The sequence below is a fragment of the Physella acuta genome, unplaced genomic scaffold, assembly GCF_028476545.2.
Source record: "Physella acuta isolate Inbredline_101_S28 unplaced genomic scaffold, ASM2847654v3 ptg000004l, whole genome shotgun sequence".
Lineage (NCBI taxonomy): Eukaryota > Metazoa > Mollusca > Gastropoda > Physidae > Physella > Physella acuta.
In genome coordinates this window covers 3960-19663 of record NW_026731524.1, presented here as the reverse complement: position 1 = coordinate 19663, position 15704 = coordinate 3960, and the positions used below count along the sequence as shown (strand labels likewise).

General features: G+C 32.3%; 1 protein-coding gene across 1 annotated transcript; it reads left to right on the top strand.

Annotated features, from left to right (window-relative positions):
- Positions 1 to 3253: 3253 nt before the first annotated feature.
- On the top strand, positions 3254 to 13682 carry LOC131957476 (uncharacterized). Its single transcript, XM_059322615.1, has 6 exons — positions 3254 to 3278; positions 3744 to 3782; positions 4017 to 4052; positions 11330 to 11450; positions 13155 to 13257; positions 13569 to 13682. Exons 1-6 carry the CDS (start codon positions 3254 to 3256, stop codon positions 13680 to 13682), a joined length of 438 nt encoding a protein of 145 aa, XP_059178598.1.
- The last annotated feature ends 2022 nt before the right edge of the window (positions 13683 to 15704 follow it).

Here is a 15704-nt window from a genome sequence, read left to right as displayed (position 1 = left end):
ATTCACCTGGGTGATCCTCTGTTAGCTTTTCTAACATAGTCTTCAGTGTTTTATTCCATCTCTCATTAATCCCATTTGCTTGTGGATTGTATATGGTACTATGTACTTGTGCAATGTTCAAGAAGCTTGTGAATGCCTTTGTCAATTTGGCTTTAAACTGTGTCCCATTGTCTGATAAAATCGTATCAGGAAAACCGAATCTTGTACATACACTCATCACAGCATCACAGATAGCCACAGCTGTAATCTCTCTAAGTGGTATTGCCTCTGGCCATCTGGTTGCCCAATCCACTATAGTTAATATGAACTTGTGGCCCTGGGAAGTAGGGTGTTCCATAGGTCCAACTATGTCCACTGCTATTTTTTGGAATGGCCTTGTAACTCTATCTGTCTGTTGTATGGGTGCATTATGTTTCCCATCAATAGGATTGAGTCTTATGCATTTGGTGCATTTTTTGTATGTGTTTCTTTATGTCTTCCTTCATTAAAGGCCAGTAGTAATCTTCAGATATTCTCTCAAATGTATTTTTTTTGCCATGTGTGCCCCCAATGGACTATTATGTGCTTGTTGTAATATCTTTGTTCTCATGGGTTGTGGTACTACTATCTGAGTCTTTTCATTATTCTTGTCATCAATATATTTCCTAACTAAAACATTATTTTCTTTAGTGTACTTAGATCCCCTGGCCTTCATGTTACTTGTATTGATGTTTTTCAGTATATTTTTGAGAGTATTGTCTTCTTCCTGAAGTTTTATCCATTCATTTATATCTTCTATTAATTCTGTGTTGCTTTTCTCATTGTCCACACTTCCCTGATTTGCTTGTTTCTGTGCTCTTGTCTGAACCGCTGCTCCAATTTGACTTTCCCATCTATCTATATCTTCCTCATTACTTTCTTTCACCTCCTTTACATTCCCAATGATCATATCTGCTATTGGTTCTTCCATGACTGCCACTTTATATTTACCTTTCAGTCAAGCAGAATCTATATCAACTACTGCCATCTCACACTCATCCTTAAATTTCTAGTTGGCATATGTCATTTTCATTATGCCAGGAATGTATTGTTCAGGTCTTACAAGACTTTTCTTAACAATAATGCATGTGCAACCTGAATCTCTCAGGCACATTACTCTGACATTGTTTACTTTAGCTGGGAACATCTTCAGTGTTGTATTGCTTTGACTAACAGATGCCACCATCTCTGACCCTTCTACTCCTGCTGATATCTCTTGATGATTATTTCTACTAATTCTATTTTCTCCTCTGTTGTCTGGTCCCATTCTTGGCTGTCTACTTTGATTGTAGAATTCATTTCTACTTTGTCTACCATACTGTTCTTGTCTGTAATAATTACTTTGATTTCTATAATTATTATTAGGTGCATAACCTCCTCTGTAATTATTGCTGAGATATGTATCTCTATTTTGTAAGCTGAGACACTCAGACTTTACATGGCCTTTTTTTCCACAGTGGTAACACTCTATGCTTCTGCTATATTAATTTTTTATGAATTTTCAAAATTTGTGTCCGTTCAACCCTATCCCTACAAGGCGGGTCAAATTGACCCGACAATGTTACATTTTAGTTAATTACAGGTCAATCACTGGACCAATTGTTTTGAGCTTCTAGATATGCTACCTACACATACAATGCTTGATTTCAACATAAAAATGAATGTTTAATTTTGCACGTGTGCATGAGGGTGAGCAGGTTTAGGTTCACTATAGTATTATTATTTTCGTTTACATAGTCACTACGAGCACGAAGAAATAAACATACGAATGTCACATCATATTTTGTTAAAATAATTTATCTATTGCGATTTTTATTGTTTCCTCAAATAAAAGCCGTATTATATATATATAAGTTACAATTCAGTTAAGTTTCTATATCTCTGGTAAAATCGGACTATTAGAAATGGGTCCAGTATGTTGAGTCAGAATTCCACAAACATCCATTCACTAGATAACTACAGGGTACACCGTAGGGATGGACAGTAGGTGACACGCTCAAAGAGACTGACCGCTCTGACAGAACAATGGTAATCTTTATACTGACCAGTAGCCAGGGTAGTTAGCGCCAGGGGGGATAATTTGTTAGGTCACAAGGTTTGAGCTCATTGTCCCGTGGGAATAGCTAGGAGGTCAGAACAGGGGTATAAATACAGGTAGGTTAGTTAGTCTCTGTCTCTCGCACAAGCGCTCCCGACGTTAGCGGTTAGGGGAAGCCTCGCTCAGCAGAACACGCAATCAGCAAATTAATAAACAGCACAAACTAAGAAGGTCTCCTGTCCCGTTGTATATTTTACTGTAGCTGACTCGGGTAGAATAACTAAATTCCCCTAGACAACGACGGCCTTATTGGCTAGTGCCCGAGTCAGTGTCAGCAACGTATTCAGCCGGCGACGAACCGGACGGCAACATCGTAGTCCGGTCTGCAACGCAACATTCATTTTATTTAACACACACATATTGTGTACTATGAAAATTTTTTTTTTTTTAAGTGAAGATGTATCTCAATGTATCGTCACAAACATCCACATATTGTATTATGTACTTAAAATGAAATAATTGAATCGTCTTTGAAGGAGTGTTGGCTGCACAGTGATAGAGATGATAACAGGAAATTGTCCATTCAGAGATATCCCAAATCATCAAGTCGCAATCCAAATTCATGAAGGGAAATCACCTACATTAGGAACAACTATTACTCCGTCATTGGCACTGAGTGAATTTCTAGAGAAAACATTGCAACAATTTCCAAAAAATCGACCACCCGCGAAATATCTACTTGAAAATAGCAGTTTTTTAAATCGTAAGTTAGCTAGGAATATATTGTAATCATTTAATTAATTACATAGCCTTTAGATGTTAATGCGCGCGAGCTCGAGTTATTTTATCAGGCTTATAAATATAATGTGTTAACCTTTTAATTGTTTGTGTAGTGAAAGTATCATTACATAATGTAAACATCATCCCACAATTGAATAACAATATTAGATTTTTTAAAAAATAATTATCGTAATCAAAAGTGTCCATGTAAGTATTGTAAGCTGTCACTAAATCAAATGTTATTTAAATTGCTATGGCTTTTACGTTATTTTAGCTCCTTTTTCAAAATTTATAAATATGTTAATTAATGAAAATGTGGTGTAGTTTTATGGCTTTTTTTTCTTTTTAATCAACCAGGTCGAAGTATTATTACAGAATTTAAAAAACTTAAAACAAGTAAGATTATTAATAATTATTATGGAACGGCATAGTGAAAAGCCGCGTAAGCTATTGTTTGGCTATAACAGATTTTTTAAATTATTGTAAACTTTTTACAAACGTGTAAAGTAAAGTAAAGTTCCCTTTCAAACCGGACGTTTTATAGGGCAAGTGAAGTAGAGTTCACTTGTTTCTGTGACCTTGGCATATGAAGAGATAATGTGGTCAGCACTATTCCCAGCCGCCTTTACTTTCCCTAACGTGAGTTAGGTACCCATCTGAGTTGGATGGACTCAGAGACGGTCTACTGATTCGAACTCGAGACTTACGGGTTAGCAGTTTAGCTCTCTACCGTTAGACCACTCCGTCCCTTTTACAAATGTGACAAGGTGTATATTGTAAGTTTTACGAAATCAGATGCAATTTAAATTACAATGAAATTTACCTTAATCGGAGCTACTTTTTAAAATTCATATATATGTTATTTTATGGAAATGTGATGTAGCTGTATGTCTTTTTTATCAAACAGGTAAAAGTATCATTACAGAAACGAAAAAACTTAAAACAGGTAAGATTATCAATAATGTATTCGGAACGGCATGGTCGACTTCAGCAATAACAGATCTTTAAAAAAAATTATCATAAGCTTTTTACAAACGTGACAAGGTGTATACTTTTAAGCTGTTACCTAATTGCATAATCATTACAATGTAATGTACTTGTACTCTATTGGAAGTTACTTAATAATTTTAAAAAATAGTATTATGTTTTTATGTTATGTAATAGTTTCCTTTTCAAACAGGTGAACTAATCATTACAGAAATAAAACTTGAAAAAGGTAAGATTAATAGTATTAGTGAAAATGAGTGGCCAAACGGTAGTACGAACACTTGCTATGCAGAGGCTTTTGCATACTTTATTTGACGTTCTCCAAAATAACGTTTGTCTATGTAAAACATGCGTCGTTTTCACAAGATTTTTATTTAGTTCGCAACATCCGTTTGCTTGTTTGTATGTTTAAGTCAATGCTTTTACCTTAGTTTAACCCACACCAACGTAGTGATTTCGTTCCGATTTTCCAGATACCTTTTCAACAATGTCAATGCATGAATATTTTAAAATCTAAATATACTTTAGATTTGTCAATAAAATCTAATTACAAGATTACTGAACGTTCAATAATGAAATGGGAGATATCTAGCTAGTCGCGATCGCCATATCAGTCTGCTGAGTTGTGGTTCATGCGCTGTATATTTGGTCACGGTTGGTTCCCTAAGCGTTGCAAACAACTATCTGTTTGAAAATGCAATCAACTTGTCCGGTTTTAACACACCCATTTTTAAAAGTTGCATTTATAGTGTCAATTTTATTTAAAACGAATTTTAACATTTATAAAATTGTCAGATGGATTTTATTTACTTTTTACGCATAATTATTTTGAGATATACTAAAGGAATGAATTAACTTTATTTTTTTTTTAAATCATCTTATTTGTATAAGCCATTAAATTTCATATAACATATACAATTAATGTTTAAAGCACTCAAAATAGTTTTCAAAAACGTGATTGAGTTTTTATGTTCCTGATATAAAAATTGTGTTTTATTGTATCATTACTTTAAAGGTAACGTTACGCTTTCTTCGAGGGCTTACCGAGTAAATTTGTTTTATTTATAGTACAGATGGATTTCTGAGATATAATGAATGAGGCTGTAGCTGGGTTTTAGGTTAGGTGAATCCTCATCACTCCCTGTGGAGTATAGGGCAGCAACAAATCTCCGCCATTCCACCCTGTTCTGGGCGAGCCACTTTAGTTCATGCCAGGTTTTGCCAGTAGCCTGAAATTTTGCTTTGTCTGTATAAGACTATTTAATAAGTTCGCTACCCAATAACTTTGTAATTTTTCAAAGGATAATATTGAGTGTGACGGAAATATAAATATTGTCTTTACATAATTGCTGTCGTGTATAACTAAAGCAAAAATAATCTCCGTTAGGGCATGTCTCTTCCAAAAAAGTGAGTAGCTCCTTTGTTAGTAAGGTGTGTTTTTTTGTAGCCTTCCTGTAACAGTGAAATGTAAATGTATGTATGTTTCGAGTATGTGTTTTAAAAGGCGATATGGATCAAGGATAGAGTGTGGATGTGCGCATGCGCGAAGGAAAGGAAGGGGGGGAGAGAGAGAGATAAGGCGGGACAACATGGCGATATTTTGGGAGTGAATGAGATGTACTTATGAACCAATAAAGTTATGGAAATTACAGGAACAAGGGTTGATTTTTGTTTTGAGTGTGTGCCATGAAATAGGTAGGAGAAAAGGCCGTGACACTACCCTTTGATCAAGTTTTGTCCACTGGATTAGGTAGGATTGTGATGTTTGGCAGGCCTACCTACACTATCGAAGCTTAGGTTTTACTATGAATATTACATTATAATTGCAATTTTGATATCTATAATATAAGCGGCCAAGTAGTTTGTCAGTCCTTCCTTCCTTCCTTCCGTCATCGCTATAGATTTTGGAACCATAAAAGTAAACATCGCACCATGTAGTGCTTTGCAGTGCGTCGCAATGTCTTATTTTAAGTATTAGAGTAGGGTTTGTTTATTTACCGACATAGAGCTATTTTATAATTTCCACTGTTTGTACAATTTTGCATAATGTCAAGTGAATATTAAATACACGCACATTGCTAAAACATATTAAAAGGATCAATGTCAAATATCGTTTTCGTTAATATTCCTAGAAAAAGTGAATACATTTTAATAACATAATAAATGTAGGTTAGAAAAATCTAATTAAACTGTTTAGTAATTTTGCCAAGGGAGGTATTTTAAAAATAAACTGAACTCACGCTAAAAATGTGAATGCAGTATCTGCAAGACGGAATAATTGTTGGAATAATATAATTAGCAAAATGTGAATGCAAATTATGCAGACGTGTAAGAGTACATTATTGTTAAAATATTATAATTAGCATTGATTGATAAAAGGCTATCTTTTAATTATTTTATTCACTGAATGTAATGTTTACTACTTATAATTTTTAATCAACTATTAAGCACTACTATAGACGCGTCATCACGTTTATTGGGTGCGCAATGGTTTTAGTTATGAAACTCTATTGTAAATTTTTAAAATTTAAAGTACTGGGGAAAAAATGCGTGAATTGATAAAGTGATATAATATGGTAGATAAAACACGGATATTTTAAATACTGCTGGGGGTTTTATAGGACAGGTGTAGAGAACATATACCCGGTTGCCGACCTAAGGGGGCGCCAAAGTGGGTTGGAAAAAATTTGCGGGGGAGGGAGGGGGTGCAAATCGAAAGTTTGAGGGAGGTGGGAGGGTGCAAATCGAAAGTTTGAGGGTGGTGCAAATCAACAATTTGAGCGGGGGGAATTTCAAATCGAAAGTTTAAGGGGGTGGGGTGAAAATTGAAATTTTGAGGAGAGGGGGTGCAAATCGTAAGTTTGAGGGGGGGGGGGGAGTCGAATCGAAAGTTTTTCCCCGGGCGCAGGAAAGGGTCGCTACGCCTCTGTTTTATAGTCATTCACTGTGTCAGACGCGTCCGGCGGCGCTCGGAAAGGGCGCGATTTGGCGCTATGGGCTAGACTGTGAGCAATATGCTTTTATGATTGCATTTAAATTGTGTTTATGTTATGAGTGTTATGTTTGTTTTTTCGTTTATTTTTTTGCGTTCGTTTGTGTTGTGTTTAGTTTTGTTCTGTTCCCACGTTGGTACATTTAAAAAAGATTTACCGTGGTGGAGCACGGGATGCAGCTAGTAATTTATATCGTGTCACACACTTTTGCAACACATCTTTACCGCACAATCATTATGTGTAAAAAAACGTTTTTAAAAAATGATCCTTCTTTTTTTCAAAATGTCAACATAAACTATAATCATTCCAAACACTTTACATATTTTGCTGAGATCTGTAACAATACGTGAGTGGTCGATATTATTGTTATTGTGGATTCGTAATATTCACTTAAAAGTACACTTCTTGATGAACGTTATAAGTTTATTATATATATATATATATATATATATATATATATATATATATATATATATATATATATATATATATATATATATATATATATATATATATTTAAGCATTTTGGAGTTTAAGAGATTCAACAAGGTCCCATAGTAGAATAATAATAATAAACACCAATTTACGAACAGAGTGACATGGTGACGGCTTACTTTCTTCTATGCAAGTACGCATATTTGTCCATCTTAAACTCCCCTTTTATACTCTTCATTCTCTGCCCATTGGTCAGTGAGCGATACAACAAAAAGCATGGAAAAACATATTTAGTCTCATATAGTCCTTTCGTTGGTCAGGTATTCTACTTCCATACGAATTCATGCTTAATATAATATGGATAAAAATTACCAAAGTACAGTGTGTTACAAGATCTCTTGTATGATATAATTTATCCCGAGATGATTGGTCCTGTCACCGTTAAAGTTAATCTAAACAAAAATTCGTTTATCCTTTAAACATCAGGTATATTGTACATTTAAACTCCTGTTCTCGGTTTAAAGCCTCAGCTCTTCACAGAGTTTAATAAAACAGCATTAAAAACCAAATATAAAAAACTATATATAGCAACAAGCTTTTAAACGCACAGACAATAAAAAAACAAAACTAAGCTGTCTTTCATCAAAGCTTTGGTCGCTAAAATATGTAAAAACAAATTCACAAAAATCGTTTTAATAACAAGCTTTTATATAATAATGCACTAAAAAGTAGAATATAAATTATACACTACTATTTAAATATTATAAGGAAAAGCGTGGGTCACTTTAGTATCTATTTGATACCTTTACTAATATTTAGGAAGAAACCCACGCTTTTCTTTACAGCTATTTAAATTGAAGTGTATAATTTGTTTTCTACTTTTTAGTGCGTTGTTACATAAAAGCTTGTTATTAAAATGTGTTTTAAGAATTTCTTTTTCAGTGCTTTAATTTTTTTCATTTTCTCGTATACAGAGTATATAGGAAATAATGCAATCGTGCACACAAATCACGTGAAATTTTGACAGTTTTCACCGTTTTACACCTCAGTATGTCAACATATACGAAGTATTTTAATCGGGCTAAAATTCTAAATCCAGAAAAACTGGGTTTTGCAATTCTGTCCGTGTGTGTGCATGTGTGTGTGTAAACAAGATAACTTGAGTACCGTTACAGCTAGGTTGATGAAATTTCATATATAAGTATTACATCAAATTTGCAGTTCTGTATCAACTTCTAAATAATTACCGATAACCAGAAATGGGACTTATTCTACTTTTATTTTTATTTTTTAAACCTATAACTTGAGTAATGTTTCAGATAGATAAACGAAATTTCACATATATATGTTAAAGATCTAATTTTTTGCCTTCTGGCCAATTTTGAGTAATTTTTGTTGAACAGAAATAGTAATTTAAGCTAGTTCCGATTTCTTAAAAAAAGAAAATGAATTTATAAGTGCTAATAATATTCAGCACTATTATACACACATTGTTTGGCGTTCACTTGATGCGTAATTCTTTTGTCTACTAGATTCTATTTAAAAAAGTTCAAGTAATTAAAAATTGATTAAAAAAACTTTTCTATATCCCACGTTGACATCCCCCGTAGTGTTATATAAGAATATTCGAGAGAGTTTAGGGGAGATCACTCCCGGTATATTTTTTTCAATAGAGTTGCATGACTAAAAGCCATGGCGCAACCAATGAACGTGATGACACGTGTATAATACGGAATAGTTGGATGAGACAGACTACTGATTTGGATAAAATTGTAATTAATTAATAAAAAAAGTAATTAAACATCCAGTTAAATCAATATAATGTCATATTGCATTGTCTTAATGTCCGAATTTTCGCTCGGGCATTTCGATCTAGACAGAATGACGACAGATAGACAGAAAGATAATGAATTAAATAAAAGCTAGTAAAAAGATCAACTGAGCGACCAAAGCTTTTATGAAAGAAATCTCGTTTTATTTTCTTATTGTCTGTGCATTTAAAAGCTTCTCCCCATAGAGGAAGTTTAAATTTGTTTTTTTTCCTTTTTAGTGATTACTTATTTATGAAGTCGACAAGAATACAAATATTAATAGCTCTTGATAAGTGAAAGACGTTTATATGCCCCTTGAAACAGCCATCGTGACCATATTTTACAGATCCTTAATCTTGTTAACGCCAAGATGTTTAAAATAGTCTAAATACGTTATTATCTGTCACTATTAGCCTTCATTAGATCGAACATCTGTACGATTGTAAACATTCTTGTCAACAACAGCTAACCAGACTTTTAGGGTGATTGCGTCTAGAAAGCTAACTCCCCTTTTGTTATTGAAGATATAAATCTATCGATTGCGTTAATTTTATTATTTCCCCATAGTTTTAATTTTAATTAGTTTTAAATGATTATGTAAATATCTAATTTAAATTTAAAAAAATAAATAGACTTGTATTATCATCAAAGTAGAAAGTATTTCGAGAGCTTGAACGAAATTACTGCATTAGAAGTGGGACAAAATTGAGTTAAAAAATTTGCCACAAACAAACAAACAAACACACAAACAGAAGTTGCGAACTAAATAAAAGCTTATGAAAATTAGTCGCACTTTGCAGTTAAGAGTCAATTTTTTTCTGAACTGTTGTTGGTTTATAAAGACGATTTTCATTCAGGCATCTAAAACTAGTCATATGATTTATATGTCTGGCGCCAGTTTGTTAATTCGACGGGTTTTTTTTACTTGGTCGTTTTGTCGCGGGCCGATTTGTCACAGGCCGTTTCAACGGTGCACCTTTCGTTTCATATTTAAAACTAAATTAAAATAAGTTTCTTCTTTTATTCATAGGAAATGAGTAACGTAGCGACCAAATACTTTTTTACAAGGCTAAAATCCACTAAAACCTATTTACCTCGTATGGGTATACTAAATTTGTTAACAAATTATTATAATTTAACATATTCCATTGCAAAATCTACAACATTTAATAATCAAACTGCTTAAAGGCGTGAATTATCGTTTTAAAATTTTAAGCTGACGAAAATAGTCAACATGTGTTAATGTGGCAAGCCAACCAGTTTTCCTTATCTGATGCTCTCGCTTTTTATTTCTTATGGCTTTCATTAGTCATTTTCGTCTCTCACATTTTTTAACTCAATTTATTTACAATGGATTAATACATTTATTTTAGCCACATATCACAGAAATTTTAACAGGATTAGAAAAATAACCCATTAAACATATCACACATCATAGATAACAAATTAACTACTTAAGCACAATCAAATGTACAACTATTGTTCTACTGGTGTTAGTCACCATCCTCCACACACCTACACACACTTACATACACACACATGTAGGCTGTTGTTTAAAAATTTGCTTAATCGAATGATATTTACATTTGAAAATTTCCATTGTGGTGTCACCCCAATTCTTTTTGATAGTCTGTGTATTTAGTGTCTTCCCCCACCCCACAAACATTTTATCGAAAGTCGTCAATTTGTGCAAACATTATATTAATACACTTAGAAAAAGCATTTACGGGCCTAACTCTATAAGAAATCAATTCAAGTGGTAAAATCATTGTATTTGTAGTAAATTATTACACTTGTCGTCACCCATCCCCCACCCCAGGCTCGGCTTGATTTGCCAGTTATTACAATTCTCAAGAAAACATTTTCCTCAGGAAAAATGTGCAATGTTTAGTTGACCCTTGCCCCCACCCGGGGCACAGTTAATATATATATATATATATATATATATATATATATATATATATATATATATATATATATATATATATATATATATATATATATATATATATATATATATATATATATATTGCTATTTTTGCCTTGGTGTCACCCACCTAAATGATGTCACCGGTGTGGTCCGAACAACCCCCCCCCCTCGAGACGGTTCTGTGCCCAATTGTTCTTTTCTTAACCCTTACCTTTTTATGTGGTGGTTTTCACCTATGCATTAGCGGTAAAATGCCATATTAAATTATATCATAATCTACAATCCAAGATTTACTAATTTGTAGATATGGTAAATTAAAACAATTTTTTTGTTCTAGGTTTAATATTAGAGCTGAATGATGGGACTGTACAAGTTGAAATATTTGCTAATGGTTTAAAACCAGGAAAAGATGCCAAACATTCGAAAAATGGAGACGTATATTTGGATTGGGTCAACGGGTTTGTTCTTTATTAACACTTAAATATTTACATTTGAACCCCTTAAGTAAAAAATAATTATGTCACTCACAATTTTACACATGATCCTAATCCTTGTAGTTAAATGTGAACAGACCATTTTAAACTCCATTCGATGTAATCTGTATTTAATGTACGCCTTCCTACCACCTGAAAAGCAACCTAGATAATGACAATACTTTGCTACTACAATGTATTTGTGATTCATTACAAATAGTTTTTGCTGCATTACATATTATAAGGTTAAATGTATTTACTGGATAACGGACCATCCATAACGACATCTTTTTGTGTATGACAAGGTGCAACGGAGTTAAGAAAGTAAGATATCTCACTTTTGCATTTTAAAAACCCATTTACTTTTATCTGTAACCAAGCACACAAGATCAGACCTTTCAAAGCTAACATGAAAAAAAAACCTAACCTTTTTATTAATTACCCATGCCCATATTTGTGTATTGCCTATATATATATGGGAGCCGGACAAGTGTCTATTCGGGCATTTGTCGCATTCAGGCAAGTGTCCATTCGGAAAATCGACCTTCGGGCAAACGGCATTCCGGCAAATGTCTTTCGGGAATTTGTCCTAGACCCATATATATATATATATATATATATATATATATATATATATATATATATATATATATATATATATATATATATATATATATATATATATATATATATATATATATATATATATATATATATATATATATATATATTAGTAAAAGTATGTGTGTATATGTGTGTACTCTTTATGCATTACTACACCTTTCACTCGATCCCCTCTAAAATTTGAAGAATTATAAAGATCACTCTTTGAAAGGTTAGGGCTCAAAACGGTCCCAGAGAGGGTCTACAGTTAAAAAAAAAATTTGATTAGTAATATATTGGCTTAAAGATTAAATGTTGATTTCCGTCAGAAACATTACATTTCTAAAAATAGTAATTAGCAACCTATCTATTATTTTTAAAATGAAAGTATGTCTGTTTATCTGTGTGTTCGTCTATATGCATTACTCAGCCTTTTAGAAGTTGTTGAGAATACTCGTTGTGAGGTTTCTGCGAAAAAAACATTTTTTAATACGGCGGCACCCCAGCAGAGTTCAATTCGCGTACCGCGATCTTCAGCAAGCAGTAGTTCGACTACCTTTGTTTTAAACAGCTCAATACGATAGGGACACGGCGGCACATGCCGTTTAATGATTAAACCAAACCAGTGGCCGTAGTGTAAACGGTGGCTCCACAAATGCCCCGCGACGCACTCGACGCATGGGCTGTCGCCGTATTACGGAGAGTGACTCAAGACTTTCACACAGCACGCAATGGGGCGTCTGGGAGGTAGCTTGGACACATAAGCTTCATAAACAACTAAGATCAAACAAATATTGCGACTTCTTTCTTTACAATTAAATAGCTCAGTTTTAGAAAAAAAAACGAGTCAAAAACTTAAAAGACATACATGCAATTTCCTTAAATATTGCATCACTCCAGCGCGGGACGGGATTACGGGTAAAATATAACATCGTTCTTGATGTTTTTTTCTGATTTTAAGTTGGGTAACCCCTTAATTTAGCGAGTAAATTCGGTCAAAACTAGTAATGTGGGAAAGAGTGAATTAATGAATATGTCTAAGTTGAAATATTTTAAAATAAGTCTTTCATAATTTTATAAACTCAGTTACCAAGGATTTGAAGTAAAGATCGAATTAGATGACAGAACGGTTTCAATGTTGGTCAAAAAAATGCCCGGGAAAATCGTCGGGGCATACTCCACATGGCATGTATGAGATTTCAATTTCAATTTTTTTAATTTCCTCTAACTGCTTGAAATATTGCTTTACGAAATTGATGTTTAATTGATGTTTACTTATTTTAATTTTGCATCAAAATAGTGTGGCTTAAATTTTAAAAAATAAGTTTAAGATTATTTCTTTCATAAACAAGGTAAAAACAAATAACTTTTCGTATTGTCGTTTTGTGTATAAATGTAAAAAAAATATGAATGTGCATAGATTTTGCTCACTGTTTTTCTCTTCAAGTTTATATTTTTATTCAAACAAGCCAGAGATACCATTAACAAAAATGATTCCAGGTAGAGAAAGATAAGCTAGTAATCAGGATGACAAAAGCTGAAAACATATCATGGGCAGATAAACTTCATACTAAAGGAATAGACATGGGCAGTAGCAGTAGTGAAGAAGATTAATGCTATGTAAGTATATGATATATTTAACACATTTAAATTTAAGATAATAGAAAAAAAATAACTGTAATGTTAAATATAATACTATTTTACTAGGTTAACATTATATATATATATATATATATATATATATATATATATATATATATATATATATATATATATATATAATTGTTAAAAAGCAAGCATCTGATATCTTAAATTATTAACCTTTAATTGTCTTATTCGAAAGCTTTTACGGCATGGGGGGACTCAGTCGTAGAGACACCTGAAAAAATCCAGTCGTGCTGCGGTACATCAGTCCGATGGACAGCCGGAATTGTGTTGTAATAGACCTATAAGTGTTTTTTTTTATTTTAAAAAGAGTTTGTTAGCATATTAATCTCAGCTTCCCGGGTGCAAACTTTCATAATGTTACAATACACTTTCCTGCATTACCAGTGGCTTAAAATACATGCATATTTTAGGGAATAAAAAATAAGGAAGTTAAAGTTTATTATATTGCTAAGGTTTGTAATTTTTGAAATACTTTTGTTTTTAATGTTTAAAGAAATGTTTAAAGAAAACACATTCAAAACCTCAAAGCTAACTTGTATTTTTTTCAATTGAAAATTGTCGACTTTTTCTAAGTTTAAATTAAGTGGATGTGGCTAACTTGTAGGCCTACATGTAATGTTTTCTTATAAGAAGCACAATTTTTAAAAAATGCCTACTTACATTTAATATACAGTTTTATAACTGATTTTAAAAAAAATAAGAAATTTGTCTTTAATAGTTATGCAAAAGCCATCTGTGGGGCACAGAACCAAAGTGACAATTATGTCTGAAATTATATTTTTACCATTTAGAATTATTTAAATATTCTACTCGTTCATAAAATTAAAGCAAAAAGAAAAACACACTGCCAAAACTTTTTTCAAAATGTATTGCATTGCAACGGAACTAACTAATTGAATCTGTTACCGTCCTTATCTAATGTGTTATTAAAAACACAATCAAAATTTCTGTTTCATCTACTCTTATTCAAGGGCCTAAATATCTTTATAATGATTTGAATATATATATATATATATATATATATATATATATATATATATATATATATATATATATATATATATATGTTTATATATAATCATATTCAGCAACTGAAGAAGTAATGTCAACACTTGTCTTGAATTCGATATATTGAGGTTTTATGACTTCCAAGTTGCTACAATTTGTTTAGCACATAAATTAATTTTGCTTAACTTAACTAATTGTTTTACAGTTACAGTTTTATTATACACACAAAAAATTATGTCACCAATTACCATTTACAATAAGCTCAGAATTTTATTCTTAACGACTAGAAAGATAATTTTAAAAATAAAAAACAAAACAATGTGACTTTTTCACTGCGGTCCTGAAATGATATGTCAGATTGACATATAACGAAGATGTATCGTTCATTATTGTTTTTGTTAAATCACCATTGTGTAAAAATAACCAACAACATTCATGCCTGCACCTAACAGACTTGGATCACCTTCCAAGATTTGGATCAATCTTTAAATACGTCATTCAAACTGGGCTAACAACTACAAATAGCAAAATTAAGCAGATCTTAAACACAATTCTTTCTCATCACTACATGAGAGGATAACTTTAGATCAATGACCTACACTGTGTTGTAGAAATGCAATATACTATACGGCTCCCAAACTTAATAAATGAAAATTATCTTAACATTTTTAGGGAAAATTGTGTTTCTAGTTTTTAAAGCTATTGTGTAAAATGATTACGATATTAATTTAAAAAAAAAACAACAATCAATTCATCTACTCTGAGGTTGTGTTTAGAAAGACTGAGTCTAAGAGCAAACTTAAGGTCTAAGAAGCTATCCTTAAATCTCTATTCTATATCGCATAATTATATTATTGTTTTATTTTACAACTATGTTTAGATAAATATTATTTTATGATTTAGAAATAAGTTCATTATGACTGTGATGTAAGTAGGTGATGTGATGAGTAATTTATTTTT